This window comes from Equus quagga, chromosome 15, assembly GCF_021613505.1.
Source record: "Equus quagga isolate Etosha38 chromosome 15, UCLA_HA_Equagga_1.0, whole genome shotgun sequence".
NCBI lineage: Eukaryota > Metazoa > Chordata > Mammalia > Perissodactyla > Equidae > Equus > Equus quagga.
In genome coordinates, this window is record NC_060281.1 from 70,381,996 (window position 1) to 70,403,195 (window position 21,200).

At 61.6% G+C, this 21,200-nt stretch overlaps 2 protein-coding genes across 4 annotated transcripts in view; one reads left to right on the forward strand and one right to left on the reverse strand.

Annotated features, from left to right (window-relative positions):
• Positions 1-17,989, forward strand: part of PITPNM2 (phosphatidylinositol transfer protein membrane associated 2) — a 112,387-nt gene extending 94,398 nt beyond the window's left edge. Inside the window, 20 exon segments of the mRNA XM_046639011.1 lie at positions 1,301-1,405; positions 1,627-1,697; positions 4,574-4,821; positions 5,247-5,436; positions 5,596-5,715; positions 6,338-6,555; positions 6,975-7,153; positions 8,496-8,666; positions 9,208-9,357; positions 10,474-10,638; positions 11,453-11,511; positions 11,513-11,615; positions 12,516-12,664; positions 13,033-13,149; positions 13,483-13,599; positions 13,716-13,864; positions 13,961-14,110; positions 14,518-14,701; positions 14,783-14,911; positions 15,005-17,989. Of these exon segments, the coding sequence (XP_046494967.1) occupies positions 1,301-1,405; positions 1,627-1,697; positions 4,574-4,821; positions 5,247-5,436; positions 5,596-5,715; positions 6,338-6,555; positions 6,975-7,153; positions 8,496-8,666; positions 9,208-9,357; positions 10,474-10,638; positions 11,453-11,511; positions 11,513-11,615; positions 12,516-12,664; positions 13,033-13,149; positions 13,483-13,599; positions 13,716-13,864; positions 13,961-14,110; positions 14,518-14,701; positions 14,783-14,911; positions 15,005-15,328 (3,098 nt within the window). The 3' untranslated portion in view covers positions 15,329-17,989.
• A 136-nt stretch (positions 17,990-18,125) lies between these two features.
• ARL6IP4 (ADP ribosylation factor like GTPase 6 interacting protein 4) lies at positions 18,126-21,195 on the reverse strand. Of its 3 annotated transcripts, XM_046639014.1 has the most exons (6): positions 20,771-20,924; positions 20,274-20,447; positions 19,560-19,865; positions 19,359-19,476; positions 18,970-19,039; positions 18,602-18,892 (listed from the first exon to the last, which is right to left on the reverse strand). In XM_046639014.1, exons 2-6 carry the CDS (start codon positions 20,434-20,436, stop codon positions 18,836-18,838), a joined length of 714 nt encoding a protein of 237 aa, XP_046494970.1. In that variant the 5' UTR covers positions 20,437-20,447; positions 20,771-20,924; the 3' UTR covers positions 18,602-18,835. The 3 variants fall into 3 exon arrangements, with proteins under 3 accessions (XP_046494969.1, XP_046494968.1, XP_046494970.1); XM_046639013.1 differs by lacking the exons at positions 18,970-19,039; positions 20,771-20,924 and adding an exon at positions 21,034-21,195 and having other exon boundaries at positions 18,126-18,892; XM_046639012.1 differs by lacking the exon at positions 18,970-19,039 and having other exon boundaries at positions 18,126-18,892; positions 20,771-20,925.
• Positions 21,196-21,200: the final 5 nt, after the last annotated feature.

Consider the following 21,200-nt stretch of genomic DNA (forward strand, 5'->3'; position numbering starts at 1 on the left):
CAGGCAGGTGCGGGAGACACGTTTCCGGTTTGGAGTTTACAGGAAAGGACACAGGCTCAGAAAGGGACAGGGACATGCCCATAGACACACAGCAGGGCACAGGCAGAGCCAGAGCCATCTCCTGCTGCCTCCGTGGCTTGGAACAGGCAGAGGAGTCACCTCATTGTAGCATCTTAGGTGACTGGCTGGCCCTCAAGGGAGAGAACTTGGACAGTCAGTGTCCAGGCAAATGGGAGGTGCCTGGTTTGGCCCTGGGGCGGGGCCTGGAACAGGTGGTGTGGTTCCTGAGCCACCCTCTGCGCCTGGGACCTCCCTGAGGGTAGGGAAGGGTATTTTGAGCATCCCATCCCCCCACCAGGCCAAGAAGCTAAGCCCCTCCTGGCTCTGTGTCTCTGACATGAGGAAAATACAGAGCTAATGTAGAAACTTTAGAAAACTAGAAGAGAAGAGACAGCATAGCAGGAGATGTCAGAGCTGCAGTGTCCTCAGGAAACTGGCCCTGTGACCCATTGCGTGGCTGGAGGAAGGACCAGCACATGCTAGATCCCAGACAGCTGCCTCTGAGCCAGTGGTCACAGGTAGCAGTTCTCAGAAAGCAGAAACAAGAGTCATGGATGGACTTGTTCCCAGCAGCCTTCTCTCTAAACTGTTCTTTTGTGGCCATTGAAAATGGTCAGGAACATCAGCTGATGAGTGGAGAAACAGAATGTGGTCCCTCCATACCATGGAATGTGGTTCAGGCATAAAGAGGAAGGAAGTACTGACACATGGGTGAACCTCAGAACACCCTGCTGAGTGGAAGGCGCCAGGCACAAAAGACCACATATCGGATGATCCCATTTATAGAAAATGTCCAGAAGAGGCAAATCCACAGGGACAGAAGGCGTATGGGTGGTTCCCTAGGGGCTTGGGAGTGACTGCTGATAGGGACGGGGTTTCCCTTTGGAGATGGAAATGTTCTGGAACTAGATAGAAGTGGTGCTTTCAGAGCATTGTGAATGTAATAAATGTTACTTTAAAATGGATAAAATGGTGAATTTTATGTTATGTGAATGTGACTACTGTTTTTTAAAAAGGTCAGGCAGAAGCCCCGTGGCTTTGTGGCCCCATGTCCGTCTTGTTAAGGAAGGGAGAGCAGAACTGAGCATGGAGGGGCACGCAGGCCAGAGAAGCATGGGAGCCCCCAGAACAGCCATCCTGGGCCCTCCGCCTCTGGATGCCAGGCCTCTCAGCACTGCCCCCAGTCCCTGCCCTCCACTGGGGTGCTGAAGCTCCTCTCTCTCCTCTCTCTCCTCTCCAGAGGACCTGTCTGATTCAGAGGAAATGTTCGCCAAGGACATCACCAAGTGGAACTCCAACGACCTCATGGACAAAATCGAAAGCCCTGAGCCAGAGGACACACAGGGTAACCAGCCCGGAGGCTGCAGGGCCCCGGGGAGTCGGGGTGGCTGGTGGGCCCAAGCCCCTCCTCTCTAACCCAGCTCCTGCTCAGTGCTGAGCATGGAGAGGGCATAACACACCAGGGAGGGGGAGGGCCCCACTTGTCACAGTCACAGCCTCTGCCCTGTGGGCCCAGGGCTGCCTGCTGGCCCTCTGCTCATAGCGCCCACCACTTCTGTGTTACAGACAGTCTGTACCGCCAGAGTGCCCCCGAGTTCCGAGTAGCCTCCAGTGTGGAGCAACTGAACATCATGGAGGTGGGTGCCCAGGTGGCAGAGGGCCAGGGGCTGTGCTGCTGAGGCCCCAGGGCTGCCCGGGGAGGGGGCAGGTCCCGTGGGGGCTGTGGAGGCAGCACCTCACACCCAGAGCCTCACATCCACACTGGCCTGGGTACCATCAAAAAAGCCTGGGGCCCACCCCCTCGGGTGTCCCTGAGAACCAGCAGGGCCTGCAGCCAGCCCCCGAGGCAGGCCTTGGCCCAGCGCCACCCGTGGAAAGTAAAACGAGAAACTTGTAAATTCCAGATCAAAAGTAAGATCTTCACCTTGTGCCCAGCCTGCCTGCAGTCCCTGAAGAAAAAAGGATGGAAGGGGAGGAAGCGAAAGCCATCTAGGCAGAAGTGATGTGGCCGGCGGTGGCCGCCCCGCTGGGGCAGGCAGAGCTCTCAGTGTCCAATAAAGCTGTCGTGGTGGAGTGCCTGTATCCGCTTCGGGGGTTCTTTGCACAGAGCTCACGCCCCTTCTCCTCCTCCAACTGTGGGCGGTCAGAGCTGTTTGCACTGGGGGCAGGAGCTAGGGCTGAGCGGGGCTGTCAAACGATGTGGTCACTGCTCTGGCCTCAAGCTGCCCAAGGTGGAGATGGCACCCCTGGGGACTCGGGGCCCTTGGGGAGTTTGGACTGGGTTGGGGAGCATCCACACCACCTTCCCCCTCTTGGGGTTTTCTTTAAGGTCTGAGGTCCAAACGGGCTTCTCTAGAACGGTAGCTAGGATGAGGGGAGTTCATTTCCAATTGCCGGTTAATGGTGATAAAGCAAATGGAGCCCCCTCCCCACCTATGGCGCACACAGCTCTGACGGCCCCCCGGGGAGGGGCAGAAGGGGCCTCGGGCTCTAGATCTGCCTCAGGATGTGCCTTCGGACCCAGCACGGATTCTGGGGCGCTGCCATCCAGAGCCAGATCCCTTTGCTTGTAACAGCCCCCAAACCGGAGCCTCCTCTCCTAGCCTTGGAAGGAGGGCAGCTTTATGGAGACACTGACGGGAGCCCCCGGCTCTCCAGAGCCCGCTCCCTGGCCTGCCGAGTCGCCTTGCCTCCCATGGCTCTGTTCCCATGGAGGTCTGAGTCTCAGGCAGGGTGTGCCCCTGTAGAAAGCAGGCTGAATGGGAGGAAAGTCATGTCTTAGACTGGCCTCCAGGGTCCCTGAACGGTCTGCAGCCTCCAGTGCTGGGTCCCACAGGCAGGATTCTCTCAGCCCCCAGGCCCAGCCCTGCCTGTCCCCATGACTAAGGGCTGCTGGACTCCGCCTCCCTGTCCACGTGATGGAGAGGCTCTGTGAGACATTTCTTTCATGAGCCCCTCAGCCCTCAGGGCCATTTGGCAGTCTGTCCTGGCCTGTGGTCTGGGCAGCTGGTAGCCCCAGCCTGCCCTGGGCCATGAGTTCATTTCTGCCCAGGCCGCCTGGCGATGGGCAATCCTCATAGGAGGACGGGAGTCGGTCCCCAGCTTTGCTGGGCGTGCATTCCAGCCCGTGCCCTGTGGTCCACGACTGGCCAATGACCAGCCCCATCTCGGGGAAGAGGCAGCCCAGCCTTGCCTCAGCTCCATACCCAGTGTGGACGACCAGCCTTCCTCCCTTCTGTGCTCACCCAAAGCCCTCTGCTGGAGCCCTCAGTGGCTCCCAGCCCGGCCCATTCCTGGTGGCCTCACCAGCCCCTGGGTCCAGTGCCCAGACTGCTCACCCTTCTCCTAGACTCTGCATTGACACTTGGGTCCTGCTGCTGCCCCACTTTCCGTCATCCAGTGGCTCAGTTCAGGGCCAGTTGCCCCCAAACAGGTCCCCCCCAGTGGCTTTAGCCCTTTGGTCTGCCCTCCCGGTTCCTTGGGGACAGACCCCTCTCTTCAGCTCCCTTCCCCACCCCTACACCCCCTGACGTAATATGGACACAGCAAGTACTCACCAGTGGTCCCTCTTGGGCCCTCGCCTCCCCCAGTTACCCACCAGAAGCTTGGGGTGGGGAGAAGCCCCTGGGGATGGGGCCATAGCCTGGGTTGGCAGGAGAGCACTGAGCTGGTGGCAAGAGCTCTGGGTTCCAGTCCAGCTTGGCATTGATGTACTGTGTGACGTTAGACAAGTCCCTTGACCTCTCTGGGCCACCACCACCTTGTCTCTAAACAGGACAGTTCCATACCCCGTGGGATGTGTACAAGTCTCAGGTCCCGCTTGGACCTCACAAGCAGGCCTGAGCAGCAGGAGGTGGGGTTGTTACCCCTCACAAGTGAGGGGCTTCAGATAGACACACCTGCGCTGCCCTCCCTGCTCTGAGATGCTGGGGCTCTGCCACCGCTGCGACATCTCTGCTCCTGGTCTAAGAGTCCAGGAATGGCAGGGCCTGGGGACAGGCGACAGGGGAGGAGACCCTGTGCAGATGGAGGGAGCGCTCAGAGCTGCAGGCGGAACGGCCAGGCCTAGGCCCTGACCTCAGCCCCTCTTAAGTGACCCCGTGACCTTGAGCCAGCTGTGGCCCTGCCTGCTCGGGCTGAGACAGACCTATGCCTGGACACAGACACAGGGAGGGCAGCTAGGACCCCAAGGCCTGGACAGGGCTGAGCCCCTGCCTCCTCCCCAAGGCCCGAAGTCCCAGAAGCCCCCGCAGGGAAGTGGAATTTGTGCTTTTGTCCGTGTCCTCTGTGCCCTGGCCAGGCTGGCAGACAAGAGCAGGGCTGCATGGAGAGGAGGAAAAGGACCAGGTCAGCCTCCCGGGGAAGGGGTTGAGGCAGCCGACACCAGGCCCTATAGCTGAGGAACTGAAATCAGGGGAGCAACTGGGCCTTGACAGGCTCCCTCCAGGGTGACAGGGGCCTCAGCAAGGAGCTGAGTTCCCAGGAAGTTGACGCCTGCCCTCCGCCCGCATAGGACGAGGTCAGCCCGCCGCTGGCTGCACCACCCTCCAAGATCCACGTGCTACTGCTGGTGCTGCATGGGGGCACCATCCTGGATACGGGCACCGGGGACCCCAGCTCCAAGCAGGGTGACACGAACACTATCGCCAACGTGTTTGACACTGTCATGCGCGTGCACTACCCCAGCGCCCTGGGCCACCTTGCCATCCGCCTGGTGCCCTGCCCACCCGTCTGTTCCGATGCCTTCGCCCTCGTCTCCAAGTGAGTGTACCAGTCTGCTGCCACCCCGACCCCCACCCCCAGCCCTGAGGGTCAGGCGACTCTCCCAGTGTCTGGACCCCCCTGTCCAGACATCAAGACCTGCCATCCAGCCTGTTTGGCCCGGAGGCGGCAAAACCTATGCAGATGGCTGAGCTTAGAGTCGGGAGGGGCCGGCGCCCAAAGCTGAGCCTCAGTTTCTGCCTCTGTGATGTGGGGACGCTGGCTCGCCTCCGAGATGCAGGGCCTTACTCCCAGACTCTGTTCCTCAAGCCTGCCCAGGCCTGGCCCAGAGGTGTCCCCACGGGGTTTGCTGAGGCTGTCAGGGTAGCAGGAGGCTCCTGCCCTGCTGCTCAGGTCAGGGGAGACGGGGCCCTTGAGCTGAGCTAAGGCCGCCTACTCTCTCCTGACCGGGCCCCCTCCCCCAGCCTCAGCCCCTACAGCCACGACGAAGGCTGTCTGTCCAGCAGCCAGGACCACATCCCCCTGGCTGCCCTGCCCCTGCTGGCCACCTCCTCACCCCACTACCAGGAGGCAGTTGCCACAGTGATTCAGCGGGCCAACCTCGCCTATGGGGACTTCATCAAGTCCCAGGAGGGCATGACCTTCAATGGGCAGGTGAGTCATGGGGTGGGAGAAGGGAAGATAGAAGGCCCTGCAGGGTGGGCTGGCCTGGACTTCCAGCCCTCCCCAGGGCAGGGGGTGATGGGGTTTTCCCCAGCCCGTGGCCCAGCAAGCGGGGCAGGCACTCAGGCCTCTGGGCCTATCCCCGTCCAGGTCTGCCTAATTGGGGACTGCGTCGGGGGCCTCCTGGCATTCGACGCCTTATGCTCCAGCAGCCAGCCGGTGTCTGAGAGTCAGAGCAGCAGCCGCAGGGGCAGCGTGGTCAGCGTGCAGGTACAAGTTTCCCACGGCCCCTGGACCAGGGGACCTCCAGGATGGGGCCTGCATCGCACTTTGGCCCCAACATCCCCAAGGCCTGCCATAAAAGCAAGGGAAGAACAGAGGTTGGCAGCACAGGTGCCCGGAGGCAGCGGGGCCAGTGCACAGGGCGGGTGGACAGCTGTAGCGAGGCCGAGCCAGGAGCACATGTGGCTTCAGCAGGCAACGAAGCAGGGTCTGCACAGTGGGGAGTGGGCGCTGGTCCTGGGAGGTGCGGTGGGTGGACTCTCGGAGCTGCCCAGCAGGAGAAAGGATCCGAGGTCCCTCTCGTGCAGAGCAGCAAGTGGCCTGGGTGGGCTGGGCAAGGTAGTGAGATCAGCAGAGATCACCAAGGTTCAGGTGGCTGGACCAGGAATGAAAGCTGTGAGGACTTGGCCAGTGGGCTGGGCGGGGGGGGGGGGGGGGGGGGGGCGGTGGGGGCACAGAGGGACAGGGCTTTCCTTCTGGCTTGGCTGAGAGGCTGGCTGGGCAGTGGCCACAGAGCCTCGAGTCAGGAGGAAGGACGCCACTTCCAGGACACTGAAGAGGGGCCAGGCCAGCAGCCACCTGGCAGTGAGCCTGCATGGGGCCATTCCAGGACACTGATATGCTGTCCCCTGGCATCCCGGTGAATGCGGCGCATGGCGGTGGTGGCAGCAGCAACCTGGAGAGCAGTCGGCACCTGAGCCGCAGCAACATCGACATCCCCCGCAGCAACGGCACTGAGGACCCCAAAAAGCAGCTACCCCGCAAGAGGAGTGACTCATCCACCTACGAGCTGGACACCATCCAGCAGCACCAGGCCTTCCTGTCCAGGTGGGCGGGGCTGGGGGGCCCGGGGAGCAGACCGTGAGGCCCACTCCATGGTCTGACAGGGAAGCCCAGACTGGGCCCACGGCTCTTCAGTCAGGAGAAAGTGGCTTGTTGGGTGAGGTAGTTGTCTTATACACGCCGAAGGCCATCTTGAGCCAGAAGGAGGAGGTTGTCTAGAAGTGGAGTGCGGTGGGGAGTTACAGCAGGGTGGCCCTGGTCAGGGCTGTCCTGAAGGTGGTGGGCTCCCTAGAGAGGTCATCAGAGGTGTCCCTGCAGGCGCTGGGCAGCTGTACTGGCAGGACAGCACAGGGGACAAACCTCATTTGGGCCTGATGAGCCCCAAGGGGTCTCCTTTGGGAGGCTGAGGGGAGGCCAGCCCTAAGAAGAGCTGTGGTGTCACCTCGAGCATCCCCTGTCTACAGCCTCCATGCCAGCGTGCTGAGGAACGAGCCCAGCTCCCGCCGCTCAAGCAGCTCCACCATGCTGGACGGTGCAGGGGCCCTGGGCAAGTTCGACTTTGAGATCGCTGACCTCTTCCTCTTTGGGTGCCCACTGGGGCTGGTCCTGGCCTTGAGGAAGACCGTCATCCCTGCCCTGGATGGTGAGCACCCTGCAGGGGTGGGGCAGGGGGTACCTGAGCTGGGTAGAGGGTCTCAATGGACCAGTCACAAGTCCATGGCTGCATCCCAGCCCCCTTCCTGTGTTGGTCTCATTTCTGCCCTCTCCACCAAGGACCCATGGCTCTCCCATGCTCCTGCATCAGCCGCTCAGTCTCTGGCCCTCATTCCCCAACACCTGCTGTTTCATGTCGTCTACAAGGCACCCCGGGAGCTGAAGTCCAGAGAAGGAAGGAGCTGCCCCAGGATCAGATGGGGACTGACCCAGTCTCCTGTGCCCAGGGTCTTCCCATAAGGAAGAGATGCAAAGCCAGACCCCCCTAAAGTCTCCTAGGTGCTATGGCCTCCCAGACCCAGAGGGGCCACGGCCACACTGCTCCAGGGATAGTCCTCTCAGCTTCACAGACAGGGAGGCGGGACGTGTGAGCTGAGCAGCCCATCAGAGCAGTCATCTCTGCCTGGTGCCCCTGGATCAGCCAGTGTGGCCCAGGGAGCCCTGGCATCCTCACTGTGCAGGCCCCATGTTATGTCCCCAGGTTACAAAGGGAGAAAATGAGGCTCAGAGAGGTACAGACACTTGCCCAAGAGCAAGTGAGTGGTGGCTTACATACAAGTGCACAAGAACTTAGGGACTGATATTATGGCAACGGCATCTGTACTCGTGAAAAAACCAGAACCAACGTTAACATCCATCTGTGGGAAGGGGGGCTGGTTAAATAAAGTCTGACACAGCCATACAGTGGAATACCCCACCACAGGTAAAAAGAATGAGGCCCAACTAAGAGTGCTGACATGAAAGACTCCAACAGTCTTTGTGTTAAATGGGAAAAAAAGCAAAATTCAAAAAGTATAGCATATGTTCCTATTTGTGTGTTTTTTAAAGTGAGATGTATACTACTGATGGTTTATACTTGTCTCCACGTGATCTGCCTAACAACTGCGAAGGGGCTGGGACAGCAGCCGCATCCCACAGCCTAGTACACAGTTCCGGTCCTGGCGGGCGCCACTCTGCTCAGTCTGCGCATGCCCGAGCTCCCAAAAGAAGCCCCCAGGGGCCTCCAGCCTTATGAGTCTGGGGTGGAAGGGAGCCTTTCACGTGTCTTTTATCATATACTCTTCTGTACTTAAAAAAATTTTTTTTACCACGGTCATAACTTTCTCAATTTAAAAAAATTGTTTAATAAAGGGACAGTGGCCCAAGCAGACCGCAAATTGATAGACACACTTTCGGGTTTTTCCGTGATCCCCACTGGCCCGCCCTAGGCCCCGCCTCCTTGGGCCGGAGCTAGCTCCGGGCTCTGCGACCCCCACCCCTGTTTCCCGCAGTGTTCCAGCTGCGGCCCGCCTGCCAGCAGGTCTACAACCTCTTCCACCCCGCTGACCCGTCGGCGTCGCGCCTGGAGCCGCTGCTGGAGCGGCGATTCCACGCCCTGCCGCCCTTCAGCATCCCCCGCTACCAGCGCTACCCGCTGGGGGACGGCTGCTCCACGCTGCTGGGTGAGCGCCGCCCGCCGGCCCGGGGAGGGGGCAGTGGGCGGCGCCGCGGGGTGCCCCGTGCCCGGGTGGGTGGCCGGGCTGCGCGGGGAGGGCGGCCTGCACTGAGCGCTTCGAGAAGCTGGACACCTGGTGTAGGTGCGGTGACGACACAGCCTCACAGGTCCGGGCCTCACCCCAGGTGTGAGGGGGCAAACTGGGACCAGGGTCCCTGCCCTCTGCCCAGGCCCAGGCAGAGCTGAGACCCCCAGAACACTAGCTGATTCCGGGGCATTATCCCACCCGGTGCTGAAGCCCCTGGGTCACCTGGCCTGGAGATGGGGTGCAGGATGGGGGTCAGGGAGCACGTTTGAGGGCTGCTTGTCATCTGCTCACGGCCCTCACCCACTGGCCTGTCCCACCTGCCCCGGTGTGTCCCCCAGCGTCTTGTCACGTCCTAGTCCTCGTGGAACCGCGCGTGTCTGTGTCAGAGCGTGTCTGTGTCCACACAGCCCACACGAGTGTCTGTTCTTGTCCTCTCTGTTCTCTCCTTTTCTACTTCCAGTGGAGACCATGCAGAGAAACCCTGAGCTGGTCCTGGAGGGCGGCCCCCTGGCCCCTCTCCCGCCCGGGGACAGCTTCCTGGAAACCAGTATCCCTGTGCCCGCGCTCACCTGGCAAGACGGGCCCCGCCTGAGCCCGGGCTCGGCTGAGTGTGTGTAACCCCGCCTGCTCGTGGTGGTGTCCGCTTCACTGGCTGACCGCTGGTCCTCAGGGACCCCCATGCCCTCCTTGGCCACTTGGAGTTTGTGGGACTGTGGTGGCGAGTAACAGAGACTGGGCAGGATAGGTCCTGGGGAGCTGACCTTCTCACCTGCTCTCTGCACACTGGGGCAGAGCTGGGAGGGGACCCAAAGCAAAGGGGGTCTTAGAGTGGCTGTCTCAGGGTCACCTAGCATGGGTGCCAGGTCAAGGGCTCTGTCCCTCCTTTGTGAGGCTGGCAGGGGCAGCCAGGAGATGAGATGAGGCCTTGAGCCCACCGGGACCCACCTGCTCCCCCAGGAGAAGGCTTTTGTCCTGGCCAGGGGTTGGATTCTCAGGGTCCCTCCCACCCCTTCCCTCTCTGAGGAGGTCCGGACACACCTCCTGCACCCCGTCCAGAGGGAGTCCTCTAGCTCAGCCCCATTCCCCCTCTTCTGCCCTGCCCTGCCCTGCCCTCAGCCTGGGCCCAGGTGAGCCTGGCTCAAGGCCTTGGCCCCTGCCTTTGTCAGTGTGGCCCGTGCGTAAGGGCTGCCCAGGGTGTTGCCTCCTCCTCAGGTTCAGCGTAGGGCATCTCCAGAGGCTGCCCCAGGCCCCCGTGGCTGGCATGCCTCAAACCCAGCTGCTGTGGGTCAGGCCGGGCTAGGCTGGGCCCCGGAGGCTGAGAAGGCCAGACTAGCTCAGGAGACCAGATCAGGAGCCATGTAGGGGAAGAAGGGTGGCCAGGGGGAGTGTGAGCCTGGCCACCTTGCCTCCCTGCCCACTGTGTCTGTGTCAGTCCGTCTGTCCACCCCTGCCCCAGCCCTCCCTCTCTCCTGCCTTGGCCCTGCCCTGCCCGTTCACCCTGAGCAGACAGGCCCTGGCACGTTTGGGCCCATCCTCACTGCTAGCTGTGCTCAGATGCCACCGCTCATTTGCAGCTGGAGGTGTCAGCCTTGCCTGGCACAGCCACCACTCTGGCCTGCCCCAGCCCAGGAGCACACTGAGCCCTCTCTCCCACTGCTCGGGGCCAGGGAGCCAGGCTGGGCAGGGCCTCTCTTACCCCTGGGTCTCTGGTCTCCTCCATCTGCAGCAGACGCCCTCCAGACCCATAACACGGTCTTCCAAGAGCACGCAGCCCCCTCCTCGCCCGGTGCGGCCCCCACCACCCGAGGTTTCCGCCGAGCCAGCGAGATCAGCATCGCCAGCCAGGTGTCCGGCATGGCCGAGAGCTACACGGCATCCAGCATTGCCCAGAGTGAGTGCAGCAGTGTCCAGGCTGGCCCTCCCTGCACCCTCCCGTCATGGCAGGCATGTGCCCCCTGGGGATAGTTGCTAGTGTCTGGAGACAACTGGGGAGGGGCACTACTGGCATCTGGTGGGCAGAGACCAGGGATGCCACTCAACACCCCACAGTGCACAGGACGGCCCCCCAGCGAAGAGTGATCAGGCCCCACATGTCCATTGAGGACTCTGGAGGAAGGAGCCTTGGAAGGCGGGACCAGGTCCAGGTGTACAAGATGGCAGCATCGTCTCCCAGACAGCTGGAGGCGATAGGCCTGGGAGGAGGGGTCCTAGTCCCAGGGGCCAGTGCTCCCTGAGGGAGAAAGCCGTGCGTCTGTTTCTGGACAAGCTGGAGGGGTGGCTGAAGGGAGACGAGAAGGTGAGGTCTCACTGAGGCCACCGGCTGTGACCAGCCCTCCTGCTGCCTCATGGGGCAGAGGACCCCATGGCCTTCTTCACTCCTTGGCTCTTGCCCACTTCAGAAGCTGCTCAGCAGCTGGAAGTGGAGACTGGGTCACCCCCCTCACTCCCCTGGGGCCAGCTGCCCCCTCCCACCCTCCCTGCCGGCCTGGCAGGTTCTCAGGCTGCCTGTGAGAGCAGGTGATGCTGGGGCCAAGGCTGGCGTGGGTGTCTTTCTGTGAGGAGGACTGAGGGGGCCTGGCACTCTTCCCAGAGTGCTTCCTGGCCTATAGTGGCAGCATGGTGGTAGTGGTGGCAGCATAGTGGCAGTGTGGTTGCAGCTGTGGCCCCAGTGTGGCTGAGCCTTCCCCGTTGTTCTTGCTTCTCAGAGGCCCCAGTGGCACTCAGCCACACCCCCAGCGTCAGGTGCCTGTCCCTGCTCGCCCTGCCCCCCCCCCCCCCCTACACCCCCAGGCCCCCGCCTGCAGGCCAAGCGGGTGAGCCCCAGCCTGGAGAGGGTCCCCTGCCTCCCTGACTTGGACATCAGAGAAGGTACTGGGTGTCACGTGCCCCCCACCCACACACGCCCTTCTCGTCTAACTGCGGTTACTCACTGTTCCCAGGCCCATCTCACCACCAGGCCCTGTCTACCATGCCCCGCTGAAGCCTAACCAGGGAGCTGAAGGCTTGGGCTGGCAGCACTCACACATCCAGGGAGGAGGCAGGAGCAGTTGGAGTGGGCTGAGGGCAGGGGGACTCCAGGAGCTAGAATGGGACCAAGTGAGGCCCAAGGGTTGCCTGTCAGGTAGGCTGTGGGCAGAGGATGGAAGAGCCCCGGCCCATGCTCAGGCACCATTTACTGAGCACCTCCGCCGCGCAGCCACCAGGGAGGCGCCTTAAAAGCCGTATCTGGAGCTCGGGTGGGAGCTGGGATTCACACCCAGACCTGTCTGACCTGAAGGCCCAGACTTCACACTCGGCCTGCTGAGCCCCAGGCTCCCAGGTACTAGGAGGACAGAAAGCCTTGCCTTGGGGTTCAGGAGTTATAACTCCACCTCTGCAAAGTCCTTCATGGTCTTGAGGCCTGGGGGCCAGACAGGGGGTCCAGGAGAGGCCCGGAGAGGGCAGTGATAGAGCCCAAGGCAGGGGGTCACCAGGATCAGTGACAGGACCAGGGACAGCGAGTCCTGCCTCCAAACTGGGCTTGTCCACCTCCCCCCTAACTCCACATCCTCACCGCTGAGTACCTCCCACCTTGGGGTGTCCTGGCTGCTTGCATGCTGTCCTGGTGTCCTGTCCCTTCTCGCCTGCTCCCCTCTGTCACCCAGTCTGGGAGGTGGAAACTGGCCTTGCCCGTGGCCCTTTTCCCTAGTCGGAGGAGGGTCTAATCTTTGGGTTGAGCCAGGTGACCCCCTGGAGTCCCAGCACAGTCACCACCCTTCCTCCTGGCAGTTGCTGCAAAGTGGTGGGGCCAGAAGCGGATTGACTATGCCCTGTACTGCCCCGATGCCCTGACGGCCTTCCCCACCGTGGCCCTGCCCCACCTCTTCCACGCCAGCTACTGGGAGTCAACGGATGTGGTCTCCTTCCTACTGAGACAGGTACCTGGTCCCACTGCCAGGCACACCTGCGCCTCACCGGAGGGCCCTAAGTGACACTACCACTGACACGGCCTCATTCCATAGAGGAGGATGGTGGGGGACCCCACCCTCTGACCCCCATCAGGCCATACAGCAAGCAGGATGGAGGAGCCCTTGGGGATGCTGAGATGGGGTGAATGTATTTGCACATTCATGGGACAGATGTGAATTTTGAATGGCCAGAGTGTGGGCTGTAGTGGGTTGAATAATGTCTCCCTAAATCCTCACAGGTTCCTATTTCTGGCTCCTAGGGCCGCTGGCCTCTCCCTCCTGAACAGGAAACCCCAGGCTTCAATCTGCCCCATAGCCTGCCTCTGTTCCCCTCCCAGGTCATGAGGCACGACAATTCCAGCATCTTGGAGCTGGATGGCAAGGAGGTGTCAGTGTTTACCCCGTCAAAGCCAAGAGAGAAGTGGCAGCGCAGGAGGACCCATGTGAAGCTGCGGGTGAGGGGTCCTATGGGTGCCCAAACCCCACAGCTATCATCCTGTTGAATCCACAGGAAGACCCCTCTCAGGGATGAGGAGACTGAGCTGCTATTAAGAAGCATGCTATTTAATTCTCACAGTCTGCAAGGTTGGAGTTATTACCCCATTTACAGATGGGGAAGTGCACCAAGGCCATGTAGCTCAGTGGTCAAGCTGGACTTGAACCTGGGCCATCTGGCCTTAAGCCCATGCTCACCCCCAGGGCCCACAGGAGGCTTGGGCTGAGCCCAAGAGACCCAAGCTGCCCCTCCATCCCCAACCCTGACCCAGCCTTGCTCTTCCTCTCCCCAGAATGTGACAGCTAACCACCGGATCAATGATGCAGTCGCCAATGAGGACGGCCCACAGGTTCTGTCGGGCCGGTTCATGTATGGGCCCCTGGACATGGTCACCCTGACCGGGGAGAAGGTAAGGACACAGCGAGTTAGCTGGAGCCCCCTGCCTCACCTCCCTCTGGCTAGTGTATGGGAAGTGGGCAGGCCAGGGGCACAGCCCCCTCGTGACCAGCCTGCGCGGGTTCCCAGGTGGACGTGCACATCATGATGCAGCCGCCCTCAGGCGAGTGGCTGTACCTGGACACGCTGGTGACCAACAGCAGCGGGCGCGTCTCCTATACCATCCCCGAGACTCACCGCTTGGGCGTGGGCGTCTACCCTGTCAAGATGGTGGTCAGGTACGTGCCTCCGGGGTGCGAGCAGGCCAGGCCGACCTCCTCTGGGGCAGGAGGAAGGGGCTCTGGTGGGTTCTGATCTACTGCCCCCACTCCCAGGGGAGATCACACGTTTGCTGACAGCTACATCAGCGTGCTGCCCAAGGGCACGGAGTTTGTGGTCTTCAGCATCGACGGCTCCTTTGCTGCCAGCGTGTCCATCATGGGCAGCGACCCCAAAGTGCGGGCCGGAGCCGTGGACGTGGTGCGGTGAGTGGCCCAGAGGGGCACGGTGTGCGGGCTCAGAGGCAGAAGCTCCTGGAGGCCAGAGCAGGGGACATTTGGCAGGGAACCTGGGACTTGAGGAGCCGGCACCACCACTTACTAGCTGTGACCTCTTGACACTGATGCCTCAGTTCCCTCATCTGGGAAGTGGGGCTACGAACCTAACAAGCAGGTACACCTGCTGCAGGAGCATCTGTGGGCATCGTATGACCTATGCCATGTGTGTCATACAAGGGCTGTCGCCATTGTGGTTGCTACTGTTATTGTTGGAGCCTCATCAGAGATGCGCTCTTCAATGGCCCAAGTGGGGACTGGCTGGGCAAGGAGACAGGGCGGCCCAGGAGGGAGGAGGGGGTGGCTGTGGGACACCCAGGCCTGCCCCTCGCCCCCAGACACTGGCAGGACCTGGGCTACCTCATCATCTATGTGACGGGCCGGCCCGACATGCAGAAGCAGCGGGTGGTGGCATGGCTGGCCCAGCACAACTTCCCCCACGGTGTGGTGTCCTTCTGTGACGGCCTCGTGCACGACCCGCTGCGGCACAAGGCCAACTTCCTGAAGCTGCTCATCTCCGAGGTGGGTCCCGGGGGGGAAGGGATCAGGGCAGAGGGTGGGGTGGAAGGGCCATACCTGTGCCCACACTGGTCTTGCCTGCAGCTGCATCTGCGAGTGCACGCAGCCTACGGCTCCACCAAGGACGTGGCAGTCTACAGCTCCATCAGCCTGTCGCCCATGCAGATCTACATTGTGGGCCGGCCCACCAAGAAGCTTCAGCAGCAGTGCCAGGTGAGTGGGCAAATGGTGGTGGGTGTCACAGGTGGGCAGCCCTGGGAGCCTGGCCCCTGGACAGCTGTCCTCCTCACTGCCCCTCCCCTGCAGTTCATCACAGACGGCTATGCGGCCCACCTGGCGCAACTCAAGTACAATCACCGGGCACGGCCAGCCCGCAACACAGCCACGCGCATGGCACTGCGGAAGGGCAGCTTCGGCCTGCCTGGCCAGGGCGACTTCCTGCGCTCCCGGAACCACCTGCTCCGCACCATCTCAGCCCAGCCCAGCGGGCCTGGCCACCGGCATGAGCGGACACAGAGCCAGGCGGACGGCGAGCAGCGGGGCCAGCGCAGCATGAGCATGGCAGCCGGCTGCTGGGGCCGCACCATGGCTGGTCGGCTGGAGCCAGGACCAGCCGCAGGCCCCAAGTAGGGCACCATCAGTGAGGCGCTGTGGTCTCCATGGTGCTAGGCCAGGGTGGCCAGCCCCACCAGGAGGCCTAGCCAGGGCACACACACTTGGCTGGGGACCAGCTTGTCGCAGGGCCTGGCAGAGGACATGGGCCGTGCCACGCACAGCCCTCCCAGCCCTGCCTCATTATCCTAGGGTCTGAGGAGTTCCAGCTTGTTGTGGAAGGTGGCAGGATGACCAGTCCCAGGATGATGGAAGGACCAGGACCCCCCATGTGGACCGGCCTGGAAGGCACTCCTGGACATTTGCCCTGCCTTGACCTCCCAGCATCCTGACACCTGCTCACTCTGCCCCCAAAGCCCCCTCCCACTTGGTAGCAGCTCCAATGGGGGACAGCCTGCTTCTTGTTAACTCGAGTTACTCAACTGTTCAACCTCACTGGTTTTGCACTGATTCTTGAGAGCGGAGACCCATTACCATCTTCTCTGGCTACAGACTCGTTGACATGCATGAACATTCAGTGTGTGCTGATCCAGGACCTGTTGCTACACAGAAGGCTCCAGGGCAGCAAATCCTTGTGCAAGCAGGAAAGAAAGGCCATATCTTAATTTCTGCAGCTCCTCCTGGCCCGCCAGCACCCTGGCAGCCCCGGACCCCTACCCATCTGTCCTGCCCCTCCTGGAGCCCAGTCTGGATGGGCCTGGCATCATCTCCAGCCCTGGACACAGCCCAGGCAGCGAGGCAGTGAAGCCCAGAGCCAGCTCCCACCTGAGAAGTCCGGCCTTGGGCTGCGGGGCCTGGACAGGCGACAGGCCTGGCCTCCTCTTCCGCTCACCTGCCATCAGTCAAGGCCCCATGCCTCAGCCCCTCCCGCGTTTCTACACCTTTCTACTTCTTCGATCTGATTTCTATGAGGTTTTTTTAAATGAGCGATCCTTGGCTGCTTCCTTTTCTTAACTCTTTCAGTACCAAGCGCAGCCCCTCGACATGAAAACACCCAGCACTGTGACGGAGTCCAGCCTGGTTCTGGGTCCCGGGGCCCTGCCTCCTGCCCATGCAGGGGACGCGTGGGCTCCCTGCCTCACCTGACCCGTTAATTCCACTGAATTTCTACTCTGGGGTGGGTGGGGCACACACTTAGGTTTTTTTAATGCCAATTCCGTTTTGATGCCGAATCTAAGAAGCCACAACTTGCTTCGTTAGCTTAGGGGCAGGCAGCCGCGACTTCATTTCCCACCTGATAAGGACCATGCTGTCCTGCACGCTGGGTCTGAGCATCAGCCCTCCCTCCCCAGAACCGACCAGTCTGAGCTCTGGCACTCGGTCCACGTGGCCCTCTGCTGCTCCTGCACCTTCTCTGAGGCGGGGGAGCCTGCCTGGCCTCAGCCAGCCGTGCAGCAACCAGGCTCCTTCTGTGAGAAGCTGTTGCCAACCTGGATACGGCCTCAGGGCCTCGTGGGCCGGGACAGGGAGGCGCACAGATCGATGTTAACGTTTTCCCATGTGTAGATATGTACAGCCAAAGGGTTGTGTAAATGGTCTGCCAAAGTGGGTCTATACAGAGTGAAAGCTATTTATTTTGTGCAGAGAAAAATATCTGGAAGGACAGGACCTTCAGGGTTTATTCATATTTAAGACGTAGCTGTTTGTTGTTTCAGGCATTATGTATAAAGCGAAGATTACTTTATGGACCAAGTTTTCCTGTAACTGTTGCAGTGGAAGTGCAATATCTGACCCCCTGCTCCCCAGCGGGAAATCACTCGGCCCGACAATCACGGCCCCAGCAAGGGGCCCCTGTGGCCAGTGCCTCCTCCTCTCTCGGTCCCACCTGACCTTGTCTTGCCTACTACCTGGGTGACCAGCCATCCGGAGAAGCACCTGGAAGAGTCTCGGGCCCGCCTGCAATAAAGACCAGGAGGCCTCCTGGCCTGGGGAGGCCGTGTGGGCAGTGGGCTCAGCCTCTCTCAGCGGGCAGCTCCCCCATGGCTCCACGCTGCCCGCCCGCCTGCCCAGCCGCCAGCCATGCCAAGGACAACAGCAATAGTCCCCCGGGCCTCTCCCAGCGGCCCTTAGCCATAGATGGTGAGATGGGCAGCCCACCCTTCCCGCTGACGTCTCTCTTCTATATCCAGGTCTGCTTCCTGCCTCCCTTAGATTCCTTTCAGCACACTCTCCTCTTGAGGAAGCACTAGTTTCTCAGAAACTAAGAGAGGAAGGGCAGAGTCCTTTAAAAATACCAAAAATGTTTACAGCGTTGGGTGCTGAGCTGCAGGGCTCAGGCCTGACCAGTCGCAACCAAAGGGTGAGGCAGGCCTTGCTGACTGCCACCCCCACCCCAGGCCTGTTGGAATAGAAGCCTTAGTCCCACCCCACCCCACCCCAGGACTGAGCCTCAGCCCACCACCCCCAGATCCGACCACCTGCCTTCTCTTTGATTTCTAAAGAGGGATTCAGCAGAGACCCCTCCCCCCCCCCCTTTCCCAGCCCGGTCTGAGCTGCCTGCCTGCCCGCCACGTCACAGTCTTCACGTCTCGGCCCCCTCCTGTCCGTCTGTCTGGGCCACGTGTGAGCAGTGTTCTGACGCGCCCGGCCCACCCTTGCTGTCCCTGCACCACCAGGCCTGAGTGTGCTCTGTATGCAGTGTCGTCGTCTGTACACCAATTAAAGCAGCAGGAAGGCTTCCTTCTGGGTCTCGTTACTGCACTGGCGACCAGAGCAGCGGCCGGGGGTGGGGTCTGGCGTGGGGGCACAGCCTGTTCTGCGGTGGGAGAGGCCATCCTTCCCAGGACACAAGGCCCGCTGCACCCACTGCAGGACCAATACATTCACATGGACCTTACCCTGTGCCAAGCCCCCTTCCAGCCCCTTCCCGGCATGAACTCGGTTTGTCCTCACAGCAGCTCATTGAGGTGGGTACTCTTAGCCTCTCTGCTTCACAGAGGACACAGCTAGTAAGCTGGGCCAAGATTCCCCCCGGCCCCAGCGCCGAGACTCTCAACTGTTGTCACCTGCAGGATAAACACAGCAAGGGCAGCAGCCTCCCTCCCAGCCTGAGGGAATCAGATCTAAGAGCCAAGTCCCTGAGTTTGGGATTCAACTAGGGCTGGGGGTTGGGTCCAGTCCAGGCAGGCTGATCTGAGGATGCACAGGGCAAAGGTGGCCAGTGTGGCCTGTGTGCACAACTGCCGGGGTACACCCCAGCTTTCCCCAGAAGCTCCTAGAGTCCTGTTTTTCCAGAGAGTCAAGTAGCAGCCTTCCCTCCCCCTCTGCACAAAAACCAACAGAACAGAGGAATTCTCCAAGCAGGGGACATTTAATATTTGGGGAGCTGTGCTCTTCCAGGAGAGGGGGGAACTGAATAGGCCAGTGACCCCGTCCTCCACCCCTGCCTCTGAGAGGAGGCTGGACCGGAGGCTGGTCCCCAGGAGAAAAAGCAAACAGCACCCATTGGGCTTGCTGCTCTCCACCCTGAGGCCAGCCTCCAGACCAAGCCACCAGCACGTCCACAGGCCTTGGCCAACAGGGCCCTCAAGGCAGCAGCCCCGCTCGCAACTGGAAGGCCAGGCCATCCCCTCGGGTGGCTTGCTGGGGAAGAAAGCACAGGAGGGGGAACATAAGAAACAGAGCTGAGGGTGGGCCCTGGGCAAAGGGGGGACACCCACCTTGTTGATCTCTCTGTGTCGTTCCTTGGTTACGATTTCCTCTAAAACCTCACCGTCTCCCTTAATGAGCCTGGGGGAGGAGGCGGGGCAGGCTGAGCCTCTAATGCCAGAGCAATGGGAACCGGAACTGCCCGGTGCCAGTAGAGGGTGTCAGGCCTCAGGCTCCCGGTCCCTCCCTCTCTCCCACCCTTGGGACAAGGATAAAGGCGGCCAGCAGCAGCTCCTACAATTGCTTACTCTAGGCAATGGGGAGGAACGGCCTAAGAAGTCCCAGCAACAAGAGACTACTTTCTCCCCCGTCACCGGCCCCTCCTCCTGAGAGTGTCCATCTGAGGCCAGCACTCCCAGATGCAGCAGTATGGGGCCAGGCTTTGCCAAACGCTCCCCACCTGGTGCGTCCTGTCTCTGGGTCCACCACCTTGCGGATGACACTCTGCCGGGCATCCCACTCCTCCTTGGTCATGGGCTTCATGGCCTGGATGCGGGTCTTCTGCTCATCCGTCAGGACTGGAAGGGGAAATGGTAGGCAGGTGGTGGTTGGGACACGAGGAGAGGACCCTCCCCCTCCTGCACACAAGGTGGCATGGTACCTGGGCCATGTTCTTCCTCCTCGGCTGCTCTGTGCCACTGGTCCAGGGAGGGTCCCGGCAGAGCCTCAGCCTGCTGCACCTTGGCCTTCTCTTTGCCTTTCTTTTTCAGCCTCTTCTTCCTTTTCTTTTTCTTCTTCCTCTTTTTGTCCTTGTGCTTCCCCCGCTTCTTCCGGCCATCGCTGGAGGAAGAGGAGGAGGAGGAGGAAGAGGAGCTGGAAGAACTGGAAGAAGAGGAGGAGGAGCTGGATCGTGGTCTCCTCCGGGCCTTGTGCTTGCTTCTCTCAGTGATGCAGGGAGAAGGTGAGGCTGGAAGGCCAGGAGGGGAAGAAGTAAACCTTCGTCCCCTTGCTCTGGCCTGTGGCAGGCTCAAGCGGACTCAGAGGGGTGAGACCTCCTGGCAGGGCTTGCCAGAGCAGGGGTCAGCACTCTCTGGGCTCCACGCAGACACTGTGTGCCCGGGAGCAGGGCGGCCAACCCCGACATCCCAGGCCCAGCTGCACAGAAAGCATAAGTGCTCCTTTCAATCCATACTCAGTGAGTCGGCCCAGCCCCTGGATTCTGAGGGTCTTTCAATCCAGATATCCAGGTTCTATGCTCTGCACCCTTGACCGTTTATTGCTCACTGCGACTTCCCCACAGCCAGTCCTGGGAAGCCGGCCTGCAGCTCCCTCCATGAAGCTCCCTCATCCCTTTTCCCAAATCCTTGGTCCTCACCCTCCGCCCCAGGGGAGACGGTGCTGGCCTTGCGGCCTTGGGATCTAGAAGCCGAGCAGCTCCTCGGGGCGTCCTTACTGCTCTTCTTCCTTCTCTTTTCCGACCCTCGCTCCCGGGTCCCGCTGCGACTCCTCGAGCGCTTGCGAGAGCCGACGTGAGCCATAGCGCCAAGGGCTGCAGACGGGAAGACGCGCCGAAACGGAGGCTCTCAGGGCGGCTCTACTCTGGGCCTGGTCCTCGGGGGCCCAGGGCCCATCCCCGCCCCAGGCAGTGGTGTGAGGGGGTCCGGGCAACCGCACGGTCCTCACCCACCCCAACCCTTGGGGACTCCGCCCACAGCTCCTCGGCCGACCCCCGGAACCTCCGCCGCGGTCCCTTTAAGGGCCCGCCCCCCGCCCGGAGCTCCACGCCTGCGCACACGGCTCAGGCGCCCTTAAGAACGGCCGCAATCCTCAGCTTGCCCCGTGCGTCCTGAATCCCATCCCCCGCGCTCCTACCCTCCACCCCCGCGCCCTCCGCGGCCTCGCCGCTTTAACGAAAGTCCCTGGAGCTGCTCCGCTCCCTCTTCAGCTGCCCATCGGGCCGGACAGGGCGCCCTGCACCACGCCTTCGCGTGAGGAAGCGCCGGCAAGGTGACTTCCGGCTCGGGTGGTGCTGAGTCCGGCCGTCCGGCTGCGAAGCGAGACGCTGCTGCCTTCAGTTCCGAAGCCCCAGGTTCCGTCTCTGAGGCAGCCCAAGAAACGGAGCGTGCAGCACCCACCTCCCGCGGAGGCGAGCTGGGCATCCGGGCTTCCGCCTCCAGGCTGGTGCGAGGCCTTGCCTGCGCCCGCAGCTCCCGGCCGAGGGACGTGCTTCCTAGCCTGGCGCCAATCCCCGCTCGCAGGCCCTTCGCCGCAGCTCTGCCCTCCTCCAGGGCTGCCCTCCCGG

Bases quoted from the DNA above. Each gene is read 5' to 3' on its own strand.
- ARL6IP4 (XM_046639013.1), bottom strand. From the start codon at position 20,436: ATGGCTCACGTCGGCTCTCGCAAGCGCTCGAGGAGTCGCAGCGGGACC. The intron at 19,866-20,273 runs GTGAGGACCAAG...CTGGCCTTCCAG, and splicing joins CGTCTCCCCTGGGGCGGAGG to CCTCACCTTCTCCCTGCATC. The intron at 19,477-19,559 runs GTACCATGCCAC...TTCCCCTTCCAG, and splicing joins GGAGGAAGAACATGGCCCAG to TCCTGACGGATGAGCAGAAG.